The sequence below is a fragment of the Sus scrofa genome, chromosome 14, assembly GCF_000003025.6.
Source record: "Sus scrofa isolate TJ Tabasco breed Duroc chromosome 14, Sscrofa11.1, whole genome shotgun sequence".
In the NCBI taxonomy this organism is placed as follows: Eukaryota; Metazoa; Chordata; class Mammalia; order Artiodactyla; family Suidae; genus Sus; species Sus scrofa.
The window spans coordinates 90,812,285-90,837,263 of NC_010456.5; the positions used below are offsets into that span (position 1 = coordinate 90,812,285).

The following is a 24,979-nucleotide window of genomic DNA, read 5'->3' on the forward strand; positions in this document are numbered from 1 at the left end:
AAAGTTGTAACAAAAAATGAAGCAGCTAATCACGCTATTATAAATTTGGTTTGTATTATTTGACTGAAGACAGCTATTAATGCATTTTGCATTACTTTAAATAAATTGCCTTAGCCCATTTGTTTGAAATACAGTTTTATAATTTGTAGGTTTTTCACCCTTTTGTAATGTAATTTTTTTCCAAGTTAAAATTATAATGATTAACTGTGCCCTAAATTTTATTTCAGATTTGAACTTCCTATAAGATGACATTTTGTGCTATTTTTGTTAGTCCTTAAAACTACTTGGGTTTTGCTTTTATTTTTGAGATAGATGTAGATTGTTGCATAATTTTTCTAAATCCTTTTTACTGACTTGATTAGTTTGCTTGGGTTGCCATAATAAAATATTATGTGTGTGGAGACAGAGAGATCTCTCTCTTTCCCTTCTTATGAGGCCATCAGTGCTATTGGATTATGGACCTTCTTAAGTTTGCTTTGCTGGAAGTTTTTATAAGGAATATCAGATTGGGTTTTTTAAAGCTTCATTATTTGTGGTCCTAAGGTTAGGAAGCCAATCCAAGAACTTGCTATCAGACTTCACCTGTAGTATCTATAAGAATTCCTAATTTTCCCCAAGAAAATGGCTTTCCTCACTTGTCTTAAGGCTGGGAACCTTGCAAGCCAGTTTTCCCGTGAAGGCTTTGCACATTTGGCCCTGAAAAGTCAACCTAAGTTCCTTAAATGTGCCTGGTCATATCTGATTGAATGAGCACCATCCTCAAATGTGAGCTTGGTTGCAAAATCAGTATTTCCATTTATGTCCTAGTGAGAAACAGGACAGATTCTTATTGTACCTATACAAATGACTTTATTGCTATGAAAATAAGAATATGCAATATGAGTTTCTGCACTCTGGAGGGCTCAGGCAGTGAGAATATGATGTCATTGACAGGGGTTTCCTTTAGGTTTATGAAGCAGAGTCTACTAAATTATTGTGAGTTGAAGGAAAGAGAAAGGGCTTCCTTATATATTGAGAAACTAGAACATTCAAACAATATCAAGAATGTTCGAAACAAAACTAACAGTATTCCCTCATCAATTCATTTAAACCTGTTTAATTCTTACTCCAGTGGATCTTGACAAGAGTTCTAGAAATCATGATTTAGTCCACTGGTATGGTCTCAGAGTTCATTTAATGATGCTATCAGAAGCTTGTACCCAAGAGAACCTGGCATTGTCCTTTTCCCTGGGCCTCTGACTGAACCCTCTAGCCTCTAGCTGATTGCAAGAGCTGTCAGGGAAACATCAGACTAAAATAAACAAACAAATTCTCTATAGATGACAAAAGGCTTAAAATGACTGTACTTTACTCTAATAGTGATAATTTTTAAAATGAAATATTTAATGAGAGAGTTTATTCCACGAAAAATGTAACTGGCAGGAACATTGGTTGTTTCTGCGATGGGCAGAACAAAGTGATTAAGTCAATCCCCCCAAAATATGAACATAATAAATATGTTCAAAATATGAACATAATAAATTCTATATTCAAGGAATGCAGTGAACATTATATATGATTTGTAAAAATGAATGAGCATGAACTTTACAGAGAAAAAAAATCTTGAGATAAAATAATCCTAAGACATTAATTACCACGAATACAATATGCATATATCAGGACTGTCAAGTAAAGAGATTCAGTGAGCCTGGAATAGGTCCTAAACTTTCTGTATATTAATGAAACTTCTTAGTAAGTGATGTGAATCCTCAATTGAAAACACTGGCCTAGAAGATGCTGAATTCAAATATTAGTAGTGACCAAGGTAGCATTAAAAAAAAAAATAACAGAAATCTAAAATTTCCCACTCTCAGTTCTAGGAGTGGATGCTGACTGGTCTAAAACAATCACAGTGACAAGAGATTGCCTATCTGTCACTGCTTAAATCCATTTGTTCAGTCCACACATTAGGATATGTTACATGCAACTCTCCAGTCCTGGTGCAAAATTCTGTTACAGTTAAGTTGCTAACCATTTGTTTGTTTCTAATCAGTGGCATAGGCTGGTAACTAATGCCAGACATCTGGTTTAGCCACTATCTAAGCCAGGAAACTTCCGTTTCCTAGCACTGTTCTGCCCCTACTTTGCTGCAGTGAGTGGTTGAAGGCAGGATAACACTAAGTGTTTTAGGCTAGTGAGAGCCATCTCCTAGAGCTATCCTATTCAAACCATGGTTCTATTCTATTGAGATATCCTGGATGGGAAACTTGTGGTCTGCTTGGAAGGGAGAGAACTTTGGCTCCCTACTAAATTTGTCTAGATTTGTTTACCTCTGATAAATTGTTCTCCATTAGAAATTTGGTTTTATAGTCTCACCATCTTTCTAATCTTTGTGTTTTCTATAAATGGGTTAATGGGTGAGACTCCAGATCATCTGGTTTGTTAGTATTTTCTGTTTGGGTGTCTGTTCCAAGCTCAAATCAATTAAGAACTCACACCCACAGGAAAGAGAATAGCTCTTTGATATAAACTGATGAATTTTGCAGTTCTATGTTTACTCTTGATCCGTGGCTAAAACTTTAGAATTGAAGCTATACATTTAATTTTTTCTGTGTTTATCTTTTTTCCTGTGCTTTGCTTAACTCATTTGTTCTAGGAATTTTTGTTGATTCCTTGAGATCTTCTACATAGGTAATCATGTCATTTACAAATAGAGATAGTTTTGTTTCTTTCATTTTGATGCTCTTTATTTCCTTTATTATATTTTTTTATTGCAGTGGCTTAAACATTTTAGCCCTGTGATGAGGAAGAATGGTGAAAATCATTGCAAACTAGGAAGAGAGGGAAACTGCCTCAGCCCAATAAAAGCTATATATGAAAAGCCCATGGTTAACATTATACTCAATGGTGAAAGACTAAAAGCTTTTCCTTTATTATCATGAATGAGACAAGGATGCCTGCTTTTTTGGTACTGTTCAATAATGAGAAAGTAAAAGAAATAAAAGAAATTAAAAAGAAGTAAAAGAAATAAAAGAAATTAAAAAGAAGTAAAATTATCTCTGTTCACAGATGACATGATTTTATATGTAGAAAACCCTAAAGATTCTACCCCCAAACCACCAGCAAACCTGCTTGAATACACGAATTCAGAAGTTACATGATATAAAAATAGTCTTCAAAAATCAGTTGCATTTCTATACACTAACAATGAACAACCCATAAAAGTTATCAAGAAAGCAATACCATTATAATAGCATAAAAAATAATAAAATACTTAGGAATAAACTTAAGGAGATGAATGTTATGTATGCTGAAAACTACAGAACACTGCTGAAGGAAATTAAAGAAGGTGTAGATAAATATAAAGACATCTCGTGTTCATGGATTGGAGGACTTAATATTGTTAAGAGGTCACTATTTCCCAAAGTGAAAAATTAATCCTAAAATTTATATGGAATCTTGAGTGAATAATGATAACAATATTGAAAGAAAAGGGACAGAATTAGAACTTTCACACTTCCTGATTTCAAAACTTGTTACAAAACTACAGTAATCAAAACAATGTGGTATAAGCAGATGTTTATATAATCTAGACAGATATTTAGGCCAATGGAATAGAATAGAGAGCCTTGCATATATGGTCAAATGATTTTTGGTAAGAGTGTAAAGACTGTTCAATGCAGAAAGGACAGTCTTTTCAACAAATAGTGTTGGGAAAATTAGGTATCCACATATGGAAGAATTACATTAGACCCTTACCTTACACCATATATAAAAGTTAATTCAAAATGTAAAAGATCTAACTAAACATAAACTATAATAAATTAAGAAGAAAACATGGGAAGAGAAGCTTCATGACATTGGTGTTTTGGCTATGATTTTTTAGAAATGACATCAAAGCACAGGCAACAAAAGTAAAAATAGATAAACTAGACTGCATCAAAATTAAAAATCTGTCAAAGGATATAATCAGTAGGAGTTTCTGCTATGACAGAGTGGGTTAAGAATCCAACTGCAGTGGCTCTGGTAACTGCTGAGGTTTGGGTTTGATCCCTAGCTTAGCTCAGTGGGTTAAAGGATCTGGCATTGCTGCACCTGCAGCTGTAGGTCACAGCTGTGGCTTGGTTCACTCCTCTGACCTGGGAATTTCCATGTGCTGCAGGTGCAACCATAACATGGAAAAAAAAAAAAAAAGGATACAATCAGCAGAGTATAAAGGCAACCCCTGTGGAATGGGAGAAAACATTTGCAAATCACATATGATATGGTGTTAATATTAAGAACTCCTATAGCTCAACAGTAGCAAACAAATCATCTAATTATAATGGGCAAAGGACTTGAATAGATATTTCTCTAGATAAGATATATCAATGGCTGACAAGCATATGAAAAGGCACTCAACATCATTAATTATTAGAGAAATGGAAATCAAAACCACCATGAGATATCATTTCACACACATCAGGATAGCTACTAAAAAAAAAAAGTTTTGGTATGTATGTGGAGAAATTGGAACCTTTGTGCACTTCCGGTGGGAATGTTAAATGGTGCAGCCTCTACGGAATATAGTATGGCATTTTCTCAGAAAATTAAAGATATGGTTACCATATGATCTAGCAATTCCACTTCTGGTTATATAATCCAAAAGAATTGCAAGCAAAGTCTTAAGAGATGTTTGAACACGCATGTACATAACATGGTGGCCAAAAAGATGGAAGCAACACAACTGACCATTGACAGATGATTGGATAAACAAAATATATACATAGAGTAGAATTTTATTCAGTCTTTTTAAAAAGGAGTGAAATTCTGATAGGTGTTAGAACATGGATGAACCTCGAGGACGTTATGCTAAGTAAAATAAGCCAGTCATAAAAAGAAAAATACTGTATGACTACATTTAAAATGTGGTGTCTAGAGTAGTCAGATTCAAGTCTGGCCTTGGCCCTGTGAGCTGCAGGCTGCGAGTCCTCCTGGAGCCGCTGTGGGGAAGTCAAGACTCACCACAGCACCGGCTGTCTTGCTGCCACAGCTGTTCTCTGAACAGAGGGCCAGGGCCCAGCCTGCTGGATCCAGAGAGTGAGAAGCCACTGGAGCCCCAGGGGAAAAAAAAAAAAAAAAAAAAAAACTGGTGAGAAAAAGTGACAGTAATTCACGTTGATCCTCTTGGAGAGTGACCAATGGAAAAACAACAAAATTATAACCAAATGCTGAACAACCTTCAACCAAATGGACTGGAAACTTTCAAGACAGATATCCTATTCCAGAAGACAAAGAGGAGGCTACATCAAGATGGTAGGAGGGGTGGTTATGTGATATAAGCAACCTCATACCTGCGGGTGGGCAGCCAACAGACTGGAAAGTAACTGTATCACAGAGACTCATCTGCAGGAATCCTGAGCCCCATGTCAGGTCCCCACGCCTGGGGATCTGACATTGGGATAAAGTGCCCCTGGAGCATCTGGCATTGAAGGCCAGTGGGACTTGTGCACAGGAGCTCCATGGGACTGGGGGAAATGGAGACCCCATTCTTGAAAGATATACACAGGCTTTCATGTGCACTTGGGTACCAGGACAAAGCAGAGACTCCATAGAAATTTGGGTCAGGCCTGACTGCAGTTCTTGGAGGATCTCCTGGGAATACCGATTGACTGTGGCTTGCTGTGGGGAAGGACATTGGAGGCAAGGCTCTCTGGAATAATCATTCTTGTGCATTCCTCTAGAGGTGGCCATTTTGGGAATATCTGGCCCCATCCATCAGCGCTGAGAAGCCCCAGGCCAAATAATAATCCAGGTGGGATCACAGCCCCACCCATCAGTAAACAGGCTGCCTAAAGACCCCCCAGGCACACAGCCACCAGCCTCTAATCTCACCCAGAGACAAAGCCCCACCTACCAGTGGGCAGGCACCAGTCCCTCCCATCAGGAAGCCTATAGCAAGCCCCCATACAACTTCAGCCACAAGGGGGGCAGACATCAGAAGCAAGAGAGGCCACAACTCTATTGTTTGCAAAAAGGAGACCACACCAAAAACCTATACAAAATAAAAAGGCAGACAACTATAAATCAGATAAGGGAGCAAGGAAAAAAACCCCAGAAAAACAGCTAAATGATCTGGATATCATCAGCCTCCAGGAAAAAGACTTTAGACCGATGATAGCAAAGATCATTCAAGACATTGGAAATAAACTGGAGGCAAAGATTGATAATTTACAGCAAACACCGAGCAAAGAAATACAAGATTTAAAACTTAAGCAGAGATGGCAAAGTACAATAACTGAAATAGACTAGTCAGATTCATAGAAATGGAATAGAATGGTGGTTGCTAAGCATTGGAGAGACAGAAATGGGGACTTGGTTTAATGTGTATAGAGTTTCAGCTTTGCAAGATGAAAAAATTTTGGAGATTGGTTGCACAACATAAGTACGCTTAATAATACTGTACACTTAAAAATAAAGATAGTAAATATTATGCTATGTGTATTTTATCCCAATTAAAATTGAAAAATAAAGGAATGGTGAGAGCCGACAATATTGCCTTGTTTGTAATCTTAGGGAGGAAGCATTCAATCTTCCATTATTAGATATAATGTTGACCTGTAGGGCTTTTTTGTAGACGTTCTTTATCTTGTTGAAGTTCCCCTCTATTATTTTAACGGCCATTTGCGTATCTTCTTAGGAGTAATGTCTATTCAGATCCTTTGCTCACTTTATAATTATTATTTTCTTTTCTTATAAGCATTGTTTATATATTCTAGATATGTCCCTTGTAAAAGACAAAATTTGCAGATATTCCTCTCATTCTGTGGGTTTTCTTTTCATTTTTCGATGGTACACTCTGAAGCACAAAACTTTTTAATTTTGGTGAAATCAAACTAACCTATTTTTTGTTTCATCACTGTTGTTTTGGTGTCATACATAAGAAGGCCTTGCTTAATCCAATGTCATGAAGATTTACTCTTGTATTTTATTATGAGTTAAATAGTTTCAGTTCTTATATTTGGTCTGTGATTCATTTGGGGATTATTTTTGTGTATGGTGTGAGGAGGGGTCCAGCTTAATTTTTTTGCACATGGATGTCCAGTTATGCCAACCTTATTATTTTCCACTTAACACTTTTATTAAAAATTAGTTAACCATAAATGTAAGGGCTTGTTTCTGGACTTTTAATTTTATTCCATTGACTGGCTTATTTTTATGCCATTATCACACTGTTTTGATTACTATATCTTTGTACTCAGTTTTGATGTCAGTGTAACTTTGTTCTTTTCAAGATTATTCTGGCTATTCTGGGTCCCAAGTAATGAATGTTAAGGTCAGTTTGTTAGTTGTTTCAAGAGTCAGCTGGGAATGTTGGTAGGGTTTGCCTTGAGTCTGTAGATCAAATGGGGAGTATTGCCAACCTAACAATTTTAAGTCTTCTGATTCAAGAATAAAGGATGTGGTTCCATTTATTTAGGTCTTTGATGATTTTCTATATACAAGATCATGTCATCTGTAAATATGATTTTACTTCTTCTTTTCCAAGATGGATGTCTTCCCCCCTCCCCTTTTGTTTCCTAACTTCCTTGCCTAGAAACCTCACTACAGTTTTCAGTAGAAGTTGCAAGAATGGACATCTTGTCTTGTTTCTAACCTTACTGTGAAACTATTAATCCTTTGATCATTGTGATGTTAACTGGGTTTTTTGGTAGATGCACTTTATCAGGCTGAGGAAGCCCTCTTCTATTCGTAGTCTGTTGGTGTTTTTATCAGGAAAGGTGTTAGGATTTTGTCAGATATAATTCAGTGTCTTGTTTGGATTCTGTTGATCTTAATGAGTTTCAGCTGTTCACTGAGTTTCAGTGATTAGTCCAATCTTGCATTCTTGGTATAAATCCCATTCAGTCATGGTGAAATTTTTTTTTTAATCTGTTACTGGATTTGGTTTGCTTGTACTTTGTTGAGAATTCTTGAGTCTGTATTCATAAAGAATATTGGTATGTAGTTGTCTATTTCGATATCTTTTTTTTTCTTATCTTTTTTTAGGTCTGCACCCATGGCATATGGAAGTTCCTGGGCCAGGGATCAAATCTGAGCTGTAGCTGCAACCTGTGGCACAACTGCATCAATGCCATATCCTTAACCTACTGCACTGGGCTAGGGATTAAACTTGTGCTACCTCAGAGACAATGCTAGATCCTTAATCCACACGACAGTGGGAACTCCAATTGTGATATCTGTGTGTCCCCTCCCCCACCCCCCCAACACCCTGAGTAATACCTGCCTCATAGAATAATTTGGAAAGTGTTTCCTCTTCTTATTTATTTTTTTTGGGGGGAAGCACTTATGAAGAATTGGTATTTATTCTTCCTTAAATGTTAGGTGGAATTAACCAGTGATGCCATCTAGGCCTGGTCTGTTCTTTGTGGGAAGTTTTAAAACTACTAATTCAGTCTGGTTTATTCAGGCTCTCTTCTTGAGTCATTTTTGGTAGTTTGTGTCTCTATAGTAATTCTACTTTTTTATTTCTGTTATCTGATTTCTTGGTATAGAATTGTTCATGGTATACCCTTACAATCTTTTATATTTCTGTAAGGTTGGTAAGACTTATTGTTTTATTCCTGATTTTAGTAATTTGAGTTGTTTCCTTTTTTACTTGGTGAAACTAGTTAAAGGTTTGTTGATTTTTAAAAATCCTGTTCAAGAACCAACTTTTGGTTTTGCTGATTTTTCTCTATCAAATTTTATTCCTTATTCATTAACATTTCCTCTACTCTTTCCCTTTGTTGCTTTAGGTGTAGTTTTCTCTTTTCTTACAAGTGATACTTTGTGGAAGTAATTTATTTTAGATTCTTCTTCTTCATTATTGTTAGCATTTATAGCTATAGACATCTCTCTAAGCACTATTTTTTCTGAATTGTATAAGCTTGGTATTTTGACGCTTTATTACTATTAATCTCAAATTTTCTAATTATCTTCATGAGTTCTTCTTTAACCCATTGGTTATTTCGTATTTTATTGTTTAAATTTCCACATATGTGTGAATTTCACTCATTTCTTCCTGTTGTTAATATCTAATTATGCTGTCAAAAATCATACTTTGTATATTTCAGTCCTTTTAAATTTATTGAGGCTTATTTTATGATCTCTACATATAGGCTGTCCTGGAGAAAGTTCCATGTGCACTTTAGATGAATGTGTATTCTGTTTTTGTTGGGTTTAGTGTACTATCGATGTCTGTTAGGTCAAGTTTGCTTTTGGTCTTCTACATAGTTGTTCGCTCCCTTATTGAATGTAAGTGTTGAAGTCTGCCTGTATTGTTGAATTGCCTTGTTTTTCACTCAGTCAGTTTTTGCTTTATGTAATTCTTGGCTTTCCTATGAGGTGCACGTCTACTTATAATTGTTATATCTTCATGATGTATGTAATAAATGCCCCTCTATCTCTAGTATCATTTTCTTAAGTCTGTTTGTCTGGTCTTGGTCTAATCATTCCAGCTTTCTTATGGTTGCTGTCTTTGCAGTTTATCTTCTTTTAACTGTAATCCTATTGGTAATTTTGAATCTAAACTGTGCCTCTTCCAGATGGTGAGGAGTTATATATACATTTTGTGTTTTTATCTGCTATGACACCTCTTCCTTTTGACTGGATTGTTAATATTTGATGCCATTAATATGATTTATTTATCTGCCATTTCAGTGTTTGTTTTCTGTATATCTTATGCCTTTTCCCCCTCATTTTCTCCGTTACTGCTTTCTTGTACAGTAAGTGTATTTTTTAAAGTTACTTTCTTAGTGTTTGCTCCAGGCTTTACAATATACTTATTTTCTTTTTCTTAGCAGAATCTAATTCAGGTTCATATTCATTTCAATACAACATAAAATTATTCCTCCTATGTACCTCTGTTCCATCATCTCTTTCTTTGCTAATATTTTTATACATATGACATCTATATATGTTACAAACCAAACAGTGCATTGCTGCAGTTATTACTTTACAGAATTTTGTCTTTTAAAGAAGTAAAAGAAAGGAAAGCATGTACATATTTATAGCTTAATATTTTAAAGTTATTTACCATTTCTCATTCTCTTTATTTATACTGATTTGAGTTGGCATCTCATATCAATTCCTTTTGTCAATAGAGCTTGGTAACTACCCACTTCTTTGTTTGTTATTGTCAAATATATTCATTTCTCAATGTTATGGTCCAACAATGCCATTTTATATAAGTGTGTGTGTATCTTTATATAATCCTTTTTAAAATCAGTTTAAGGGAAGAAAGGACAGGAAATACATATACTAGCAATAAATTCTCTGGGTTTTCGTTTTTCTGAGAATATCTTCATTTCACTTTCTCTTATTGAAGATAGGTTTCCTGGATATAATATTCTTGGTTACCATTCTTTTTCTTTTAGTTTTTTAAATATGTCCTTCCTCTGTCTTTTTCTGGCCTCCAAGGTTTCTTTCTTTCTTTTTCTTTTTTCTTTCTTTATTTATTTTTTTTGCTGCCCCACAGCATAAGGAGTTCCCAGGCTAGGGCTCAGACCTGAGCCACAGTTGTGACCTACACCAGCTGCTGCAGTGCTGGATCCTTAACCCACTGTGCTACACCAGAGATTGAACCTGCATCCTGGTGCTGCAGAGACACAGTTGATACATGGTTTCTGATGAAGAGTCAGCTGTTAATCTTTGGGGGTTCCCTTGTATAAGACATTATTATTTTTCTCTTACTGCTTTCAGCTGTTTTCAAGAGTTCTCTTTGTTTTTGACTTTGAGCATGTTAATTTGATGTGTCTAGATATGGATCCCTTTGTTTCTTTTTCCTACCACAATTTAATTTAGATCCTGGGTGTTGTGCATTAATGTTTCCATTAAATTAGGAGTTTTCAACTATTATTCCTCTGAATATTTTTTCTCATCCTTTCTCTCCTTTCCCTCTGGTACTCCCATTATGGATATGTTGGTGTACTTAATCTGTTCCACATTTCTGTAAGGCTCCATTAATTTTTTTATTATTTTGATCTCTGTTCTTCAGATTGCATAATCTCTTATTATTTATCTTCAAGTTTATGGATTCTTTCCTCTGCCAGCTCAAATCTGCTGTGAGTTTTTGTAATGAATTTTTCATTTCAGTTACTATACCTTGCATTTCCACATTTCCCATCTTATTTTTTGCAATCTCTGTTTCTTTATTGCTGTTGTCTATTGGATAAGATATTATCATCATATCTTCCTTTGCCTCTTTAAGTGTGTCTTCCTTGAGTTCTGTGAACATATTTATAATAGCTCCACACACCCATCCCCTCTTTCTTCTCTCTTTTTTTGCCATCAGATACTTTTTAAGAATTCCTTTTTGCTTTATTTATGGTGTTAATAACTTTATATCTTTGCATAGCTTTTTCAGTGCTTATCTTTGGAAGTTTGATATGTGTTTTACATCTTGTATCTAACTTTTTGAACATTTAGAAAACAGTTATAATATTTTGATGTCCTTTTATGTTAATTCTAAAATGCATGCCAGTTTTAATTGACCATTCTCATTATAGGTTAGCTGTTATTCTTTCTTTGCACCTCTTGTATAAATCATTTCTACTGCACACCAAAGTATAACAGTTGTTTCAGAGCAGAGACTTGTATGATTGAGTTGCTACCTGAAATAGTTACTTTTTTTAATGGAATATAATTTTTAGTTGAAAGAATGACTGAAAAACTATAATTATTATGACTTGGGTATTTGACAAACCTTTTCTCAAAATCGAATAAATGAGCCAGTCTTTCACCTTAAGGAAAGCAGTTACATTTTATATTGCCAAATTTGAGGTTTCTAGGCAAAAATTACAGTTTTGGAAAACTTGTATCCACCACTGTAAACTTAGTAGCTTTTCAATAATTAAAGACTCTTCTGATGCAATTGATGGGGTCATAGCAATGAGTGTGGGTTTTTGGGGTTTTTTTTGCCTTTTCTAGGGCCGCTTCCCACGGCATATGGAGGTTCCCAGGCTAGGGGTCAACTCAGAGCTGTAGCCACCAGCCTACGCCCCAGCCACAGCAACGTCAGATCCAAGCCGCATCTGTGACCTACACCATAGCTCACGGCAACGCCAGATCCTTAACCACTGAGCAAGGCCAGGGATCAAACCCACAACCTCATGGTTCCTAGTCTGGATTCGTTAACCACTGCACCATGACAGGAACTCCAGTTTTTTTTGTTTGTTTGTTTTTTGTTTTTTGATATTACATAATGAAATGTGTCAGTCTTAGAAATTTGCATAACTTGGTGGGCCAACAGTTTCTAAATGGCCAAAGTGTGGTGTTATAAAGTCATGCCTATTTAAGAGTGTTTCAAAGAAAGATGGGGCAGTTGGTTATAATGGAGTATTATAAGTTCATTAATATCATTTCAGAGTCTAAATCCCAGGTAATTGTTGAGTTTTTGTGTAGTACAAAGAATAATATCCACAGTTGTCTCATGGTTATTACAATGTACATTCCTTTTCTAACTATGTAACCATATAAAGCCAAATTTTCTTCATCACGTCAATCAAAACAATATATCATATGGAGTTCCCGTCATGGCGCACGGAAGCGAATCTGGCTAGGAACCATGAGGTTGTGGGTTCGATCCCTCACCTTGCTCAGTGGGTTAAGGATCTGGCATTGCCGTGAGCTGTGGTGTAGGTTGCAGACACGGCTCGGATCTGGCGTTGTTGTTGTGGCTCTGGCATAGGCCAGTGGCTACAGCTCCCATTAGACCCCTAGCCTGGGAGCCCCCATATGCCGCAGGTGCGGCCCTAAAAAGACAAAAGGCAAAAAAAACCCAACAACAACAACAACAAAACGTATCAGAGGATATTGAATGTACAAGCAGTTATGAGAATCCAGCTGTCTTCTATTAATTAGACAATAATAAGATTTATAAAAATGTAAAACCGTGCTTCTCTGCTCATTTATTTGTTGTTTGGAAAAATAGTTTTTTTTCATAGAAATATTATGTATTTTAACTGAGTTTTCACTGTTAGTTCTAAATGAATTAAGAGATTCCTGCATTTCAAATTGTCCATTTTAATTTCTAATATGGTAAATATCAATAGATATAGGAGTCCTTATAATTTTTTTTCTATTGTAAAGGAGTCTTGAATCCAAAATGTTGGAGACTTCTGGTGTATACTTTTTCTCCTCATGATCCCAAGATGATTACTGTACCTCTTGGCATGGCATCTGTATTCCACGGTAGATGAGGGCAGGAGGAATGCTGGAGAAAGGAGCAGTGGCTGTATCAGGAAAGGAAAATGTTTTCCCAGAAAACTCAAGGGTAATATCTTTAGAGAGAACTTTCTTATGTATTTACCCTTAATTGCAAAATAATGTGAGAAAGAGAACTTTCAGCTTTCAGTAGCTGCTCAGAACAAAGTTGGAGATGTTGGTAGCATTGGATATTGGGTAGTAAGTTAGCAATATCTGTTACGCGTAGGTTTGTTGGTTTGCATATTTGTTTAGTTTAATGATTTGTCGTGGTCAGAGTTTTAAGAAACTCCCACATGGAGTTGTATTTTTTGACTCCTTTGTACAGATTCCCAAAAACTTGCTTAGACATTTCGCCTCATTGTCTTGTTAATTCTTGGCTTCTTCCAGGTTATGTGGTCTCTGTAGGCTCTGCATCTTGGCTCTGTCACACATAACTGATAGGACTGATTAAATTGTGAAATGTTCCATATTTTTCAGCAGATCTTCTCTTTATCTTTGTGATTTAGTAACTTCTTACATTAACAAAACTTCTAACACCCTCAGACTCAATTTTTCTCAGTCTATTTATTAATCTGTTTCCTGACTGATTTATTTGTATTAATTGTGAGCACACTGACGCATTTTCATAGAAATTTACTTTTTCAGTAGGTGATTTACTTAAAAGAAAAAAGAGTCATAGCCTTTATAGATTATTCTGGCCCAGGATTTGGAATCACACTTGCATCTTAAAGTGTGGTCTGGGGACCAGCAGCATGGGAGTCACCTGGGAGCTTATTAGACACAGAATCTCAGCCTACCTCCCTTAGATCTAACAATATGCATTTGAGCAAGATCCCTAAATGATTCAAATGCACAATGTTTTACAAGCTCTGGTCTAAGGGAGACAACAAATGAGAAAAGGGCATGGAGCTGTGTTCTGAGGAGCTCTTTTGTGTAATGTAGACAGAGAGCCCACAAAGAAACATGGAAAGGAGGGTGTGGTATCTCCCTGCCCCCTCTGAGGAAGGAGGGTACAGGGGTTACTGGTCGGTGGGACCCACAAGGCAGTGACTGAACGTACTAGAGGCTGTGTGAAGATCACTTGCTAAGGTTTTTATCACTTGGGCATTGAAGCTCAGTTTCAGCTTAAACTGGAATAAAGCTCTTTTTCTCTTTGTTATACCACATTCCAGTTCTTGACATTGATGTTTGATAAAACTTTCCTTCTCATTCAGAAGCATGACATTCCGACTACACTCTACCCTGATGTAATTTATGTATGTGTTTTTTTAAATGTCATTCTTTAGCTTTTCCCTAGTTGTATGTTCCTCATCAAAACATGATTTCAAGGCAATTCTGTGGTAACATCACTGGCACAGACCTAGGAGTTAGATTTATTTTTGTCCATATTTCTATGCCTTATACAGTTGTTTGCATAAGGTAGTTGCATAGTAAATAAGTATGGAATGAATGAGTAGCTGATTTGAATGAATGCTGGGATTTGCTTCCTGTTAGTAAGTCCAAATAAATGTAGCAATGTTTAAGGAAAAACAAAAACAAAAACATGGTTTATTGGAACTGAATTGTTAATTTTCTTACCAAGTAGTAGAGAAGCAATATTAAATATTGACAGGTTTCAGGCTTTAAAACATCTGTATCTTCTGGGGCTAGTTATTTGATTTTACCATTTAAAATATTGAATTGTTCTAACAAGGAAGACACAATAAAGGCTTATGTAATTACACTTATTTCTCAAGTTCAAAAAGTTTAAAGAACACCTTTTAGATCTCGGTCTGGATTTATAATGTTACCTAGCTTAACAGCTAGGCCTTTCTCCACCTCAGGACCATTCTCTATGGAATAATGAATGTCAAAAAAGTCTAGGACATGAATTATTGGTGCTCAACTTCTCTATAGATCTCCAGATGGTGTTAAACTGGCCATTTCTTGTGAGATAGTAATTTGATAGTGGTTATAATTGGTTTCCTGTACAAATAATCCAAAGCATATGGTATCTTTGTTTTAGTTTAGTAGGCTAAATTAAAATTTAGTAATAAATTGTCAGTAGATGAGCCTTTAAACCTGGATTCACAGCAGTGCCTTGTGCTTTTTGCTTGTATGTTCTTGACCCATGAATGAACTTGAATGATTACAGATACACTTTTTCTATAGACAGAGGGACTCTCATTTCCCAGTGAGTGAATAAGATAATTGCATGCAATTCCTAATTATACCTGGTATTTCAGAAACTGTCTTTGGTGATATATTGCTAACACCTTGAGCATACTTTATAATTTTATTCTTTTCTATTCTAACTGTGTAATTGACATGCTTAAGACCAAGAAACATTCCATGAGACTAAACTTAATAGCAGTATCTGTATTGTATCATATTTAAGAAACTTGAATTTCTATTTCTACTCAGATTTATAAAGTAAGAGAGACTATAATAAAATTATTTCCAAAATTGCACAAACACATTGCTATAAAGACAAGGAAGAACATGGCCAAAACATGTGCTGCTGGCTGGCAGGACACTGGGTAGATCTTGAAACAGTTCTTCATCATCCTTTTAGTGATATTGAGTGTTCAAAGCCAGGTGTACAGACATCAAGTCAGTCTGTGATTTGATGGATTGAGGGGAAGGAGAAAGTAAAAAATTTTCTGATGGCGAGATTTCTTTAAGGAGAGCCTTGGTGGAATGGAATTAACTCTTCCTCAAAGGAGATTTTATTTTTTTATTTTATTTTATTTTAGGGCTGCACCTGCGGCATATGGAGTTTCCCAGACTAGGGGTCTAATCAGAGCTCCAGCTGCCAGCCTGTGCCAGAGCCACAGCAACGCCAGATCCAAGCCGCACCACAGTTCATGGCAACGCTGGATCCTTAACCCACTGAGTGAGGCCAGGGATAGAACCCGCAATCTCGTGGTTATTAGTTGGATTCGTTTCCAGTGCACCACAATGGGAACTTCCCTCAAGGGAGTTTTTAAATGATCCTTTGTACTTCCTTCCAGTTGACCAAAGAATTTTACCTACATCTAAACTTTTTTTCCCCATGGTTATTGCACGGCATGTGAACTGAATAGAGAATAGATAATTTTTAAAAATACGAGTAAGATCATTTCTTTCATTTGTAATAGTTTTTTTTTTTTTAAAAAAAAACTCACTTGATTTAGAGCAAGGCTCAGTGAATTCAGGCAAAGTTACTTTATTATTCTTAAAATTTAGAATTAGATTTAGGAAGGATATGGCATTGCTGCAGCCGCGGAGCAGGTTGCAACAGTGGTTCAGGTTTAGTCCCTGGCCTGGGAACTTCCACGTGCCTTGGGAGCATCCCTCCCCTGCAACCCCACCAAAAAAAAAAAAAAAAAAAAAAAAAAAAAAAAAAAAAAAACAGATTTACTTTGAGAACATTCGCTTTTAAAATTATTTATGTATTTATTTTTGCTTTTCAGGACTGGGCCTGTGGTATATGGAGGTTCCCAGGCTAGGGGTTGAATTTTAGCTGCAGCTGCCACCCCACACCACAGCCACAGCAATGCCAGCTCTGAGTCACGTGTGCAACCTACACCACAGCTTAGAGCAGTGCCAGATCCTTGACCCACTGAGCAAGGCCAGGGATCAAACCTACATCCTCATGGATTCTAGTTGGACTCGTTGCTGCTGAGCCACAACAGGAACTCCAAACATTCACTTTTTTTTGGAAGGTTATACTGTGAATACTATTGTATTCATTTGCTAGGGCTGCCATAACAAGTACCACACACAGACTAGGTGGTTTAAACAACAGGAATTTCTTTCTCACAGTTCTTGAGGCTAGAGGTTGAAGATCAAGGTGTCAACAGGGTTTGTTTCTTCCCCAGGGCCTCTTCCCTTGGTGGGGTAGATAGCCATCTTCTCCTTGCATCTTCTCCCTGTGTATATCTGTATCCTAATTTCCCTTCTTATAAGGACGTCATTCATACTGGAGTAGTGACCAGTTTAATGGCCTCATTTGAACACAATTTCCTCTTTAAAGACTCCCATCTCCAAATATAGTCATATTCTGAGTTAGGAATTCAATGTATGAATTGGGGGTGGGGTCATAATTCGGTCTATAAGAACTATGTATTGGGGAGGTCGGTTTAAAAGCAAAAAGACCAGCTAGGAAGTTATTCAAGAACTCCAAGTAAGAAATGAAGAGAACCTAAACTAAGGCATTGACAATAGAATTGGTGATGGGATTTGAAATTGAGAGACATTAGGAAGGAAGAATTTGACACAAGACTTTGTGACTTGAAGGTGAAGGGGTATGAGGGGGAGGAGGCTAGCAGGACTCTAAAATTTCTCTAATCCAGGAGGAGAAACAGGCTTGAGGGAATAGGTATGAGCTGTGCAATGTTCCAGCCAGATGGCCTGGTATGGTCTGCTATCCCTATTTCTTCTTCCCCTTCTTACCGTTACGGCATGGACCATTCACATAAAACTGTACACGCAGCTTCTTACCTCTGAACCTCCACTTGAATGCTTTTTTTTTTTTTTTAATTTAAATCAGGCAAGTTTTTCTTCTTCTTCTTTTTTTTCTTTTTACAACCACACCCACGGCACATGGAAATTCCTGGGCTAGGGGTTGAATCAGAGCTGCAGCTGCCAGCCTTTGTCACAGCCATAGCAATGTGGGATCTGAGCCACATCCACATCCTACTCCGAAGCTTGTGATAACACTGGGTCCTTAACCCACTAAGTGAGGCCAGGGATCCAACCTGCATCCTCCCAGACACTTATGTTGGGTCTTAACCCGCTGAGCCACAACAGGAATTCCTTGAATGCTTCTTAAGATACTTATTGTCCTCTTATTTTTACAGTTGATTCCAAGTTCTTATTCTTTTCTTGTTAATAAAAAGTTTCTTTAGGGCAAGGACTATTGTTTTATTCATCTTTGCCAAATTCTTCAGTGTCTAATAGCTGGCCCAGTACATATTATTTTGTGCTCAGCAAATTCTAATTGAGGGAATGATTTGTTAATAGGATTGTTATGATTAATTACTTGTTTGCACATTTTAATCAAAGCTTGATAATTAACACCTGTTTGGTTTTCTTGCAGAATGAGAAGACTTTGGGACATTCCATGAGTCATTCAAGTAACATTTCTAAGGTAAAGTGCACTGAAATATGTTATTTTGCAGCTTGAAGTTTTTGTATTCTTATGCCTGGCATGTATTTACACTCTTTCCTTTTAAAGACATAAAATCTTAATGTTTCTTTTTTCTTTTTTTTTTTTCTGTCTTTTTGCCTTTTCTAGGGCTGCTCCCGCAGCATATGGAGGTTTCCAGGCTAGGGGTTGAATCAGAGCTGTAGCCGCCAGCCTACACCAGAGCCACAGCAACACGGTATTCGAGCCGAGTCTGCAACCTACACCACAGCTCATAGCAACGCCGGATCCTTAACCCACTGAGCAAGGCCAGGAATCGAACCTGCAACCTCATGGTTCCCAGTCGGATTCATTAACCACTGAGCCACGACGGGAACTCCAGCCATGACAGGAACTCCTTAATGTTTCTTTAATCAGTTCTGGAACCATGTAACAAAGTATATGGCAGTTATACTTTTCTAGTGAGGCAGGGGTGTGACTAGGTGAAAACCCCATTTCTTCCAAGAGAAATCATTTATTTTCAGGTAAAAGAAATCTCAGAGAGTCACCAGAGAATCCGTCACCTCAGTTAGGAATGCATTTGACTGATAGTACCAAAAAACTAGCTCTGGTGACTTAAGTCTTAAGTAATTGTAGACTTAAGTGGTTCTGATGACAAGATGTCTAGAGGTGGATGGTTTAGGGCTGATACAGTTGTTCACAGATGTTTCTGGAGACCCAGGCTCTTTATCCTTTGTGCCACCTTCCTCAGCATGTTGTCATTCTCATGTTTGATATCTCATGGTCTCAAGGTGAGTACTGGACCTCCCAGCACCATGGCCATGGCCTTGGTGGAATAAGAAGAATGATGAAGGATGGGGGAATCTATCAGCTAAGAGTGACCTTTTTGAACAGGAAGGCAAAGTCCTTCCCAGAAGCCTTACCCAGCTTCCTGACTTCTGCTTACTTTTCACTGGCCAGAACTGGATCACAAGGCCACCACCAGCTGGAAGGTGGCTGGGAAAAGGAGGGCTAAGGAGATGAAATGTTCAACCATCAGCACCTGATGCACCTGTGGTGTGGTCACTTGAGTAGCCTTCCAGGAGCACATCAGCCGCTAGGCGTGACTCTGGAGCCAGCAAATGTTGTCTCCCATGTCAGGAGCTTACTCTCATGTACTGCTCATCTCTTAGACCAGACAGGGGCTCTGCCAGCTTCTTGTCCATGTGAATGTATCTATGAAGATTCCTTGTAAAGACAGACTTTCTCTGGATGTCTATGTCAGATCCTGACAGAAAAGTCTGAACAATGTAACAAAACATGTCCTGCTGTCTCAGGCCTCCTAAATTCTCTAATAAAACAGTCATATATGCCATTTTAATTTATAAACTATAGATTTTTTTGTATCACTCTGTATTATATTTTTAAATTAAAAGTAGAATGTAGAAAATCATTTAAGACATTAATTGGAATTCCCATTGTGGCTCAGTAGGTTAAGAACACCACTATTATCCATGAAGATGAGGGTTTGATTCCTGGCCTCACTGGGTTAAGGATCTGGCGTTGCCATGAGCTAAGGTGTAGGTTGCAGATGTGGCTTGGATCTGGTTTTGCTGTGGCTGTGGCATAGGCTGGCCACTGCGGCTCAGATACTACCCCTAGCCTGGAAACTTCCATATGTCTTGGGCCCTTAAAAAAAAAAAAAAAAAAAAAAAAGCATTAATTAATCTGTTCCTTGTGATCTAATCATGTCATTCTGCCACTGCATTTTATAAACAAAGAAAAGTCTATTGTGCTCAATGTGCCTAAAGGCCATTTACAGAGTGCTTCTTGGTTCTTTGCTGACCTTTTTCCTAGAGCAGCATGCAAGCCAGCGGCTTAAGCCACCCCATGTAAATAAATACCTTTCACCAAATACTCTCTCCTGTTCCAACCCATGTTTCTTTCCTTTTGGTGTTCCCTCAGCCAGGAATGCTGGAGCAATAGAACTGTATAGTGGTAGGTCATTACTGACTGAGTAAAATGGCCAGTTTTGCCCTACAACTTTTTGAAGGAGCTGTCCAACATATAAGGATAGGGAAAAGTAAGATGGTGTAGATCTAGACAGCCTGTCTGGTTAGGTTGACTTAAACATTTTAAAAGCATGCAGTAGGAGTTCCCGTTGTGGCTCAGTGGGTTAAGAACTGGATGTAGTGTCCATGAAGGTGTGTGTTTGATCCCTGGTTTCCCTCAGTGGGTTAAGGATCCAGCATTGCTGCAAGCTGCCACATAGGTCACAGATGCAGCTTGGATCCCATGTTGCTATGGCTATGGCATAGGCCTGCAGCTGCAGTTCCAATTCGATCCCTAGCCCAGGAACTTCCATATGCTGTAGGTGCAGCCATAAAAAGTAAAAATAAAAAAGAAGAAAAAAGAAAAATCTTTTTTTTTTAAAGAGGCATCCATGGGGTAGCCTCTTCATTGCAGAGAGTCAGTAAACTGACTTTTGTTCTGCCAATTTCTGCTGTACAACAAGGTAACCCAGTTATACATACATATACATTTCTTTCCTCACATTATGGGTCAGGATAGTTCCTGATTTAGCTATTATTATTTCTTTACTGATCAAAGGCAGAACTACAGATATTCTTTTTTTGTATTTCGCTTTATTGTACTTTGCAGATATTGTATTTTTTACAAATTGAAGGTTTGTGGAAACTTTGCATCAAGCAAGTCTATTAGTGCCATTTTTCAAACAGTATTTGCTCACTTTGTGACTGTGTCACATTTTGGTGATTCTCTAAATATTTCAAACTTTTTCATTAGTGTTATTATATTTGTTACGGTGATTTGTGATGAGTGATCTTTGATGTTATTAGTACAACTTTCTGAAGGCTTAGATGGTGATTAGCATTTTTAAACAATAAGGTATTTTTTAATTAAGGTATTTAGGTGGGTTTTTTTTTACTCATAATGTTATTGTACAGTTAATACACTACATTATAGTGTAAACATACTTTTTATATGCATTGGAAAAAATCAAAACTTTGACTTGCTTTATTGCAGTATTTGCTTTATCGTAGTGGTTTGGAACTGAAGCTACAATATCTCCAAGATATGCCTTATATACTTTAAAATAAATATAACCTGGGGGCGAAAATGAAGAAATCTAATCAAAACTCTGACTTTTTCCTTCTTGCACACATTTTTATTGTGTGTTCTCTGTGCTGGGCACTGAGCGAGGTGCTGCCATAAAATGATGAGCAAAACAAACATGGCTACTGATGTGGAGCTTTCCTTTATGAAGGGTTGGAATTTTCATAAAAAATTTAGCTCCACGCTTTAACACTCAGGAACAGGGAGCTGTGAAAGCCTCAAAGCTTTCTGCCACAGAGCAGAAAGATGATTTGGGCTTTTTGCATTTCCACAGCAAGTTCCTTTGCACTTAACTGAGATCAAAGGAAAAATCTCAGTAACTGGAAGTCCTGTTTGCTCACACAATTAACTTTGCAGGGATCCCATCTACATGAATTTTTGTTGCAGAAAATAAGCCTCCATAACTATGTTAGGCATGAAACAGTTAAATAGGGCTGAAGAAGGGAGGGCAGAACTGCTGTGAAAGATAACTTGTTTTTGAGAATACATTTGTTTCTTACAGCATTTATAAAATGAGCCTGTTATTTGAGGCTACTTTTATCTTAAGTGTAGCAGACATGCTTAAGCATATGCTTCATAACTGTGAGGTAGAAGATAACAAAGAAAAGTCAGTGCATGGACATGTTTTATGCTATCTGAGATCTCTGTTGTCTTTGTCAAGAGACTTTTCCCGTTGACTCGGCCTACGGCTGGGTTTCAGGCTAGTTTGTACTCATACTGTCAGTCACCTGTGGTCTGCATTATGCTCCTATGAAAAAACTTAAAAGAATTCCCTGGGAGTTCCCGTCATGGCTCAGTGGTTAAGGAACCCAACTAGCATCCATGAGGAAGCGAGTTTGATCCCTGGCCTCACTCAGTGGGTTAAGGATCTGGCGTTGCCGTGAGCTGTGGTGTAGGTCACAGACTCCTCTTGGATCCCTCATTGCTGTGGCTCTGGTGTAGGCCGGTGGCTACAGCTCCTGTTGGACCCCTAGCCTGGGAACCTCCATATGCCACAGGTGCAGCCCTAAAAAGATGAAAGACAAAAAAAAAAAAAAGAGAGAAAAAAGAATTCCCAGTGGCTCAGTGGGTTAAGGATCCAGCATTGTTGCTGCTGTGGCGCACATTCATTCCCTGGCCTAGGAACTTCTGCGTGCCATGGGCATGGCCAAAAACAACAAACAAACAAAAAAGCCAAAAAACTTATTAAAAAATGTTCTTCAGTATGTCACCTAAACTCTTATTCTGTCACCTACTACTGGCCCTGATTCTGCCCTTTGTGAACTAGAGCTCCAACAGACTAGGGGATTTGGGAGGCTATGTGGTAGAGAGGGGGGAAAGGACAGAGGTGGGGTCTCTGCTGTAGGAATCATGTGCAGCCTCTGACTGTCAGGTGGCCATCACTCCCAGGGCAACTTGGCAATGGGGCTTGTGATGGGAATGCATCAAGGTGCTGACATGGCCTTCAGGTGAACTCAGATGATCATGGAGGCTGCTTGTAGAAGGCCCACTGTGTTAGGATGAGGTGACGTGACTGCCTTTCCAGGGACATGTGCCAACACCATGCCCCATCTGCAACCTGTCTCATCACTCAGCATAAAGTATCCTCAATTGGAATGTACACAAGTGTAGCATTTATGAGTATTGCCTGAGTTCAGATTTTGTCCAACACTTAACTGTGTGCCACGCATTATGCTTTGAATGCTGAACAAAACAGAGAGGAGAGGAATAAGCAGGCCTCCATAAAATACTTGCAGGCAGAATTATTATGAAGGTAAAAGGCAAGGGGCCAAGGTACAGAATTACGAGGAACTGAAGTTAGAAGGGCTGCTCAGGGAAAGTATGGCTAGAGAGGGAAATCTAAAGCAGGACATAAAAAGTAAAAAGCAGCTGGCCAGGATGGGGTTAAACTGTAGCAGGAAACTGGTTTGTAACCTCCTTGGGAAATCCAATACTGTAGGTAGAAATGAATGGCAGATGTTAGCAGCCTTAGTCACTAGGAGTGATGGCTCTTATGGCCGCGCAATTGCAAGGTGGCTGTAAATCCTGGGGCTGTGCTAGTTTGGGCCACTCCAGGAGGACCACTGTACTTTGGCCTAAAGCCCTTTAGAGGTAGATTGGAATTCCCTGAGGAGGTTTGAACTCACTCTATCCAACTGGAACTTTTTTAGAAACAAGGAATTGTCTAGGCCTGGCTCATTGTAGGGACTAGGCTTTCTCAAGTCTCTGCTGATGCCTCACAAGGGAGGCTTATGTGCAGGAAGAGGCAGCACACAGACAAGGTGTTAGTTTACCCAGAGGGAAGCATTCTCATTCAAGCCTGGGAATTCGATTGGTCCAGGTAATACCATTTCTTGGGCCTTTTTACAATTGGCAGCATTTACTACAGGGAGATGGCAATGGCTAGCTAGAAATCCTCGATGAAGCCTGATGCGTGGGTACCCTCCTCCTTGCAGCCAGGCAGGCTTAGAGCTCCAGCTGAAGGCTGAGTCCTGGCAAAAGTTTTAGAGCTCCGCATAATTTTATTCAGATACTATGAGCATTATGTGCCTCTGGTTAATCAAATATTCCTGAGTTGAAGTCAGATTGGACATATTTAATGAGCACTTAAAATTATTGCTGTTCTATTGTTTCGCAAGCAAATATCAATGAATTTGAGCATTGAATCTCCTAGATTTCTTGAATATTTTCTAGTTAATGTTGCCATAAGATAGGAATGAGAGCGCAGAATGTCATATGTCAGATGTAAATACAGCCTGAGGATGGAGGCTTGCTGGCCACACTCAGCAATGTGATTGTCAAGACCAAGGTCTTCTTCTCTCTCTTTCTGAATATAGAGTCGTTAACCAGTGACAGAATTAGGTTACTCAGACCTATGGGTTATGTATGAAGTTAATGTGCCTTTTTTACTTTATACCCAAGAAAACAACTATCCCAAAGACAAGATACTTACTTTCATGCAACAGAAACAAGGGGAATGAATTGGCAGAGTTGAATGGCATCAAGTGGTGACAGCCTGCTTTATATGTGTCATGAACACCACCACGTAGCCCCACTTTGGGACCTGATGGAGCTCAGTGATCAGTGTTTTGTTCTTTGACTCCCCCTTTGCAAAGACGGACTGATTGTATTTTCTTATTTCTTTTTCATCTGACTGGTTACAGTTTATTTTTTGTCTAAAGCTTTAGACCAGCAGTTTTCAAAGTTTGGTTCTGGATCTCTTGGTGGGGAGAAGGACAAGCTTAAAACCAGTTTCATAATAAAATCAAGACATTATTGACTTGTGTTATTCTCCTTCTCTTATGAGTGTAGAGTGGTGTTTCCGGAGGCTGAGTGGCATGCGGGATGGCATCTTCTCTCTGAATCTAATGGAATGTGTACGGGTGGTCTCATTTTTTCAAGTTTTCTGATGTGTGGTTGATGTAACCCATATAAACACAAGCTCTTTGGGGGGGCCTCAATCATTTTTAGAGTGTAAAGGAATCTTGAGACCAAGAAATTTCAGAACCTCTGTTTTAGATGTACTGATAGAGACACAAAATACTCCAGGGTGTACTTGTTTTATTTATT

At 38.0% G+C, this 24,979-nt stretch overlaps 1 protein-coding gene across 15 annotated transcripts in view; it reads left to right on the plus strand.

Annotated features, from left to right (window-relative positions):
- Nucleotides 1-24,979, plus strand: part of MARCH8 (membrane associated ring-CH-type finger 8) — a 129,286-nt gene that overhangs the window by 86,735 nt on the left and 17,572 nt on the right. For all 15 annotated transcript variants that reach the window (XM_005671227.3, XM_013983460.2, XM_021073812.1 and 12 more), the window contains one exon: nt 18,269-18,319. In XM_005671227.3, the coding sequence (XP_005671284.1) occupies nt 18,269-18,319 (51 nt within the window). The remainder of the gene's footprint in view (nt 1-18,268; nt 18,320-24,979) is intronic.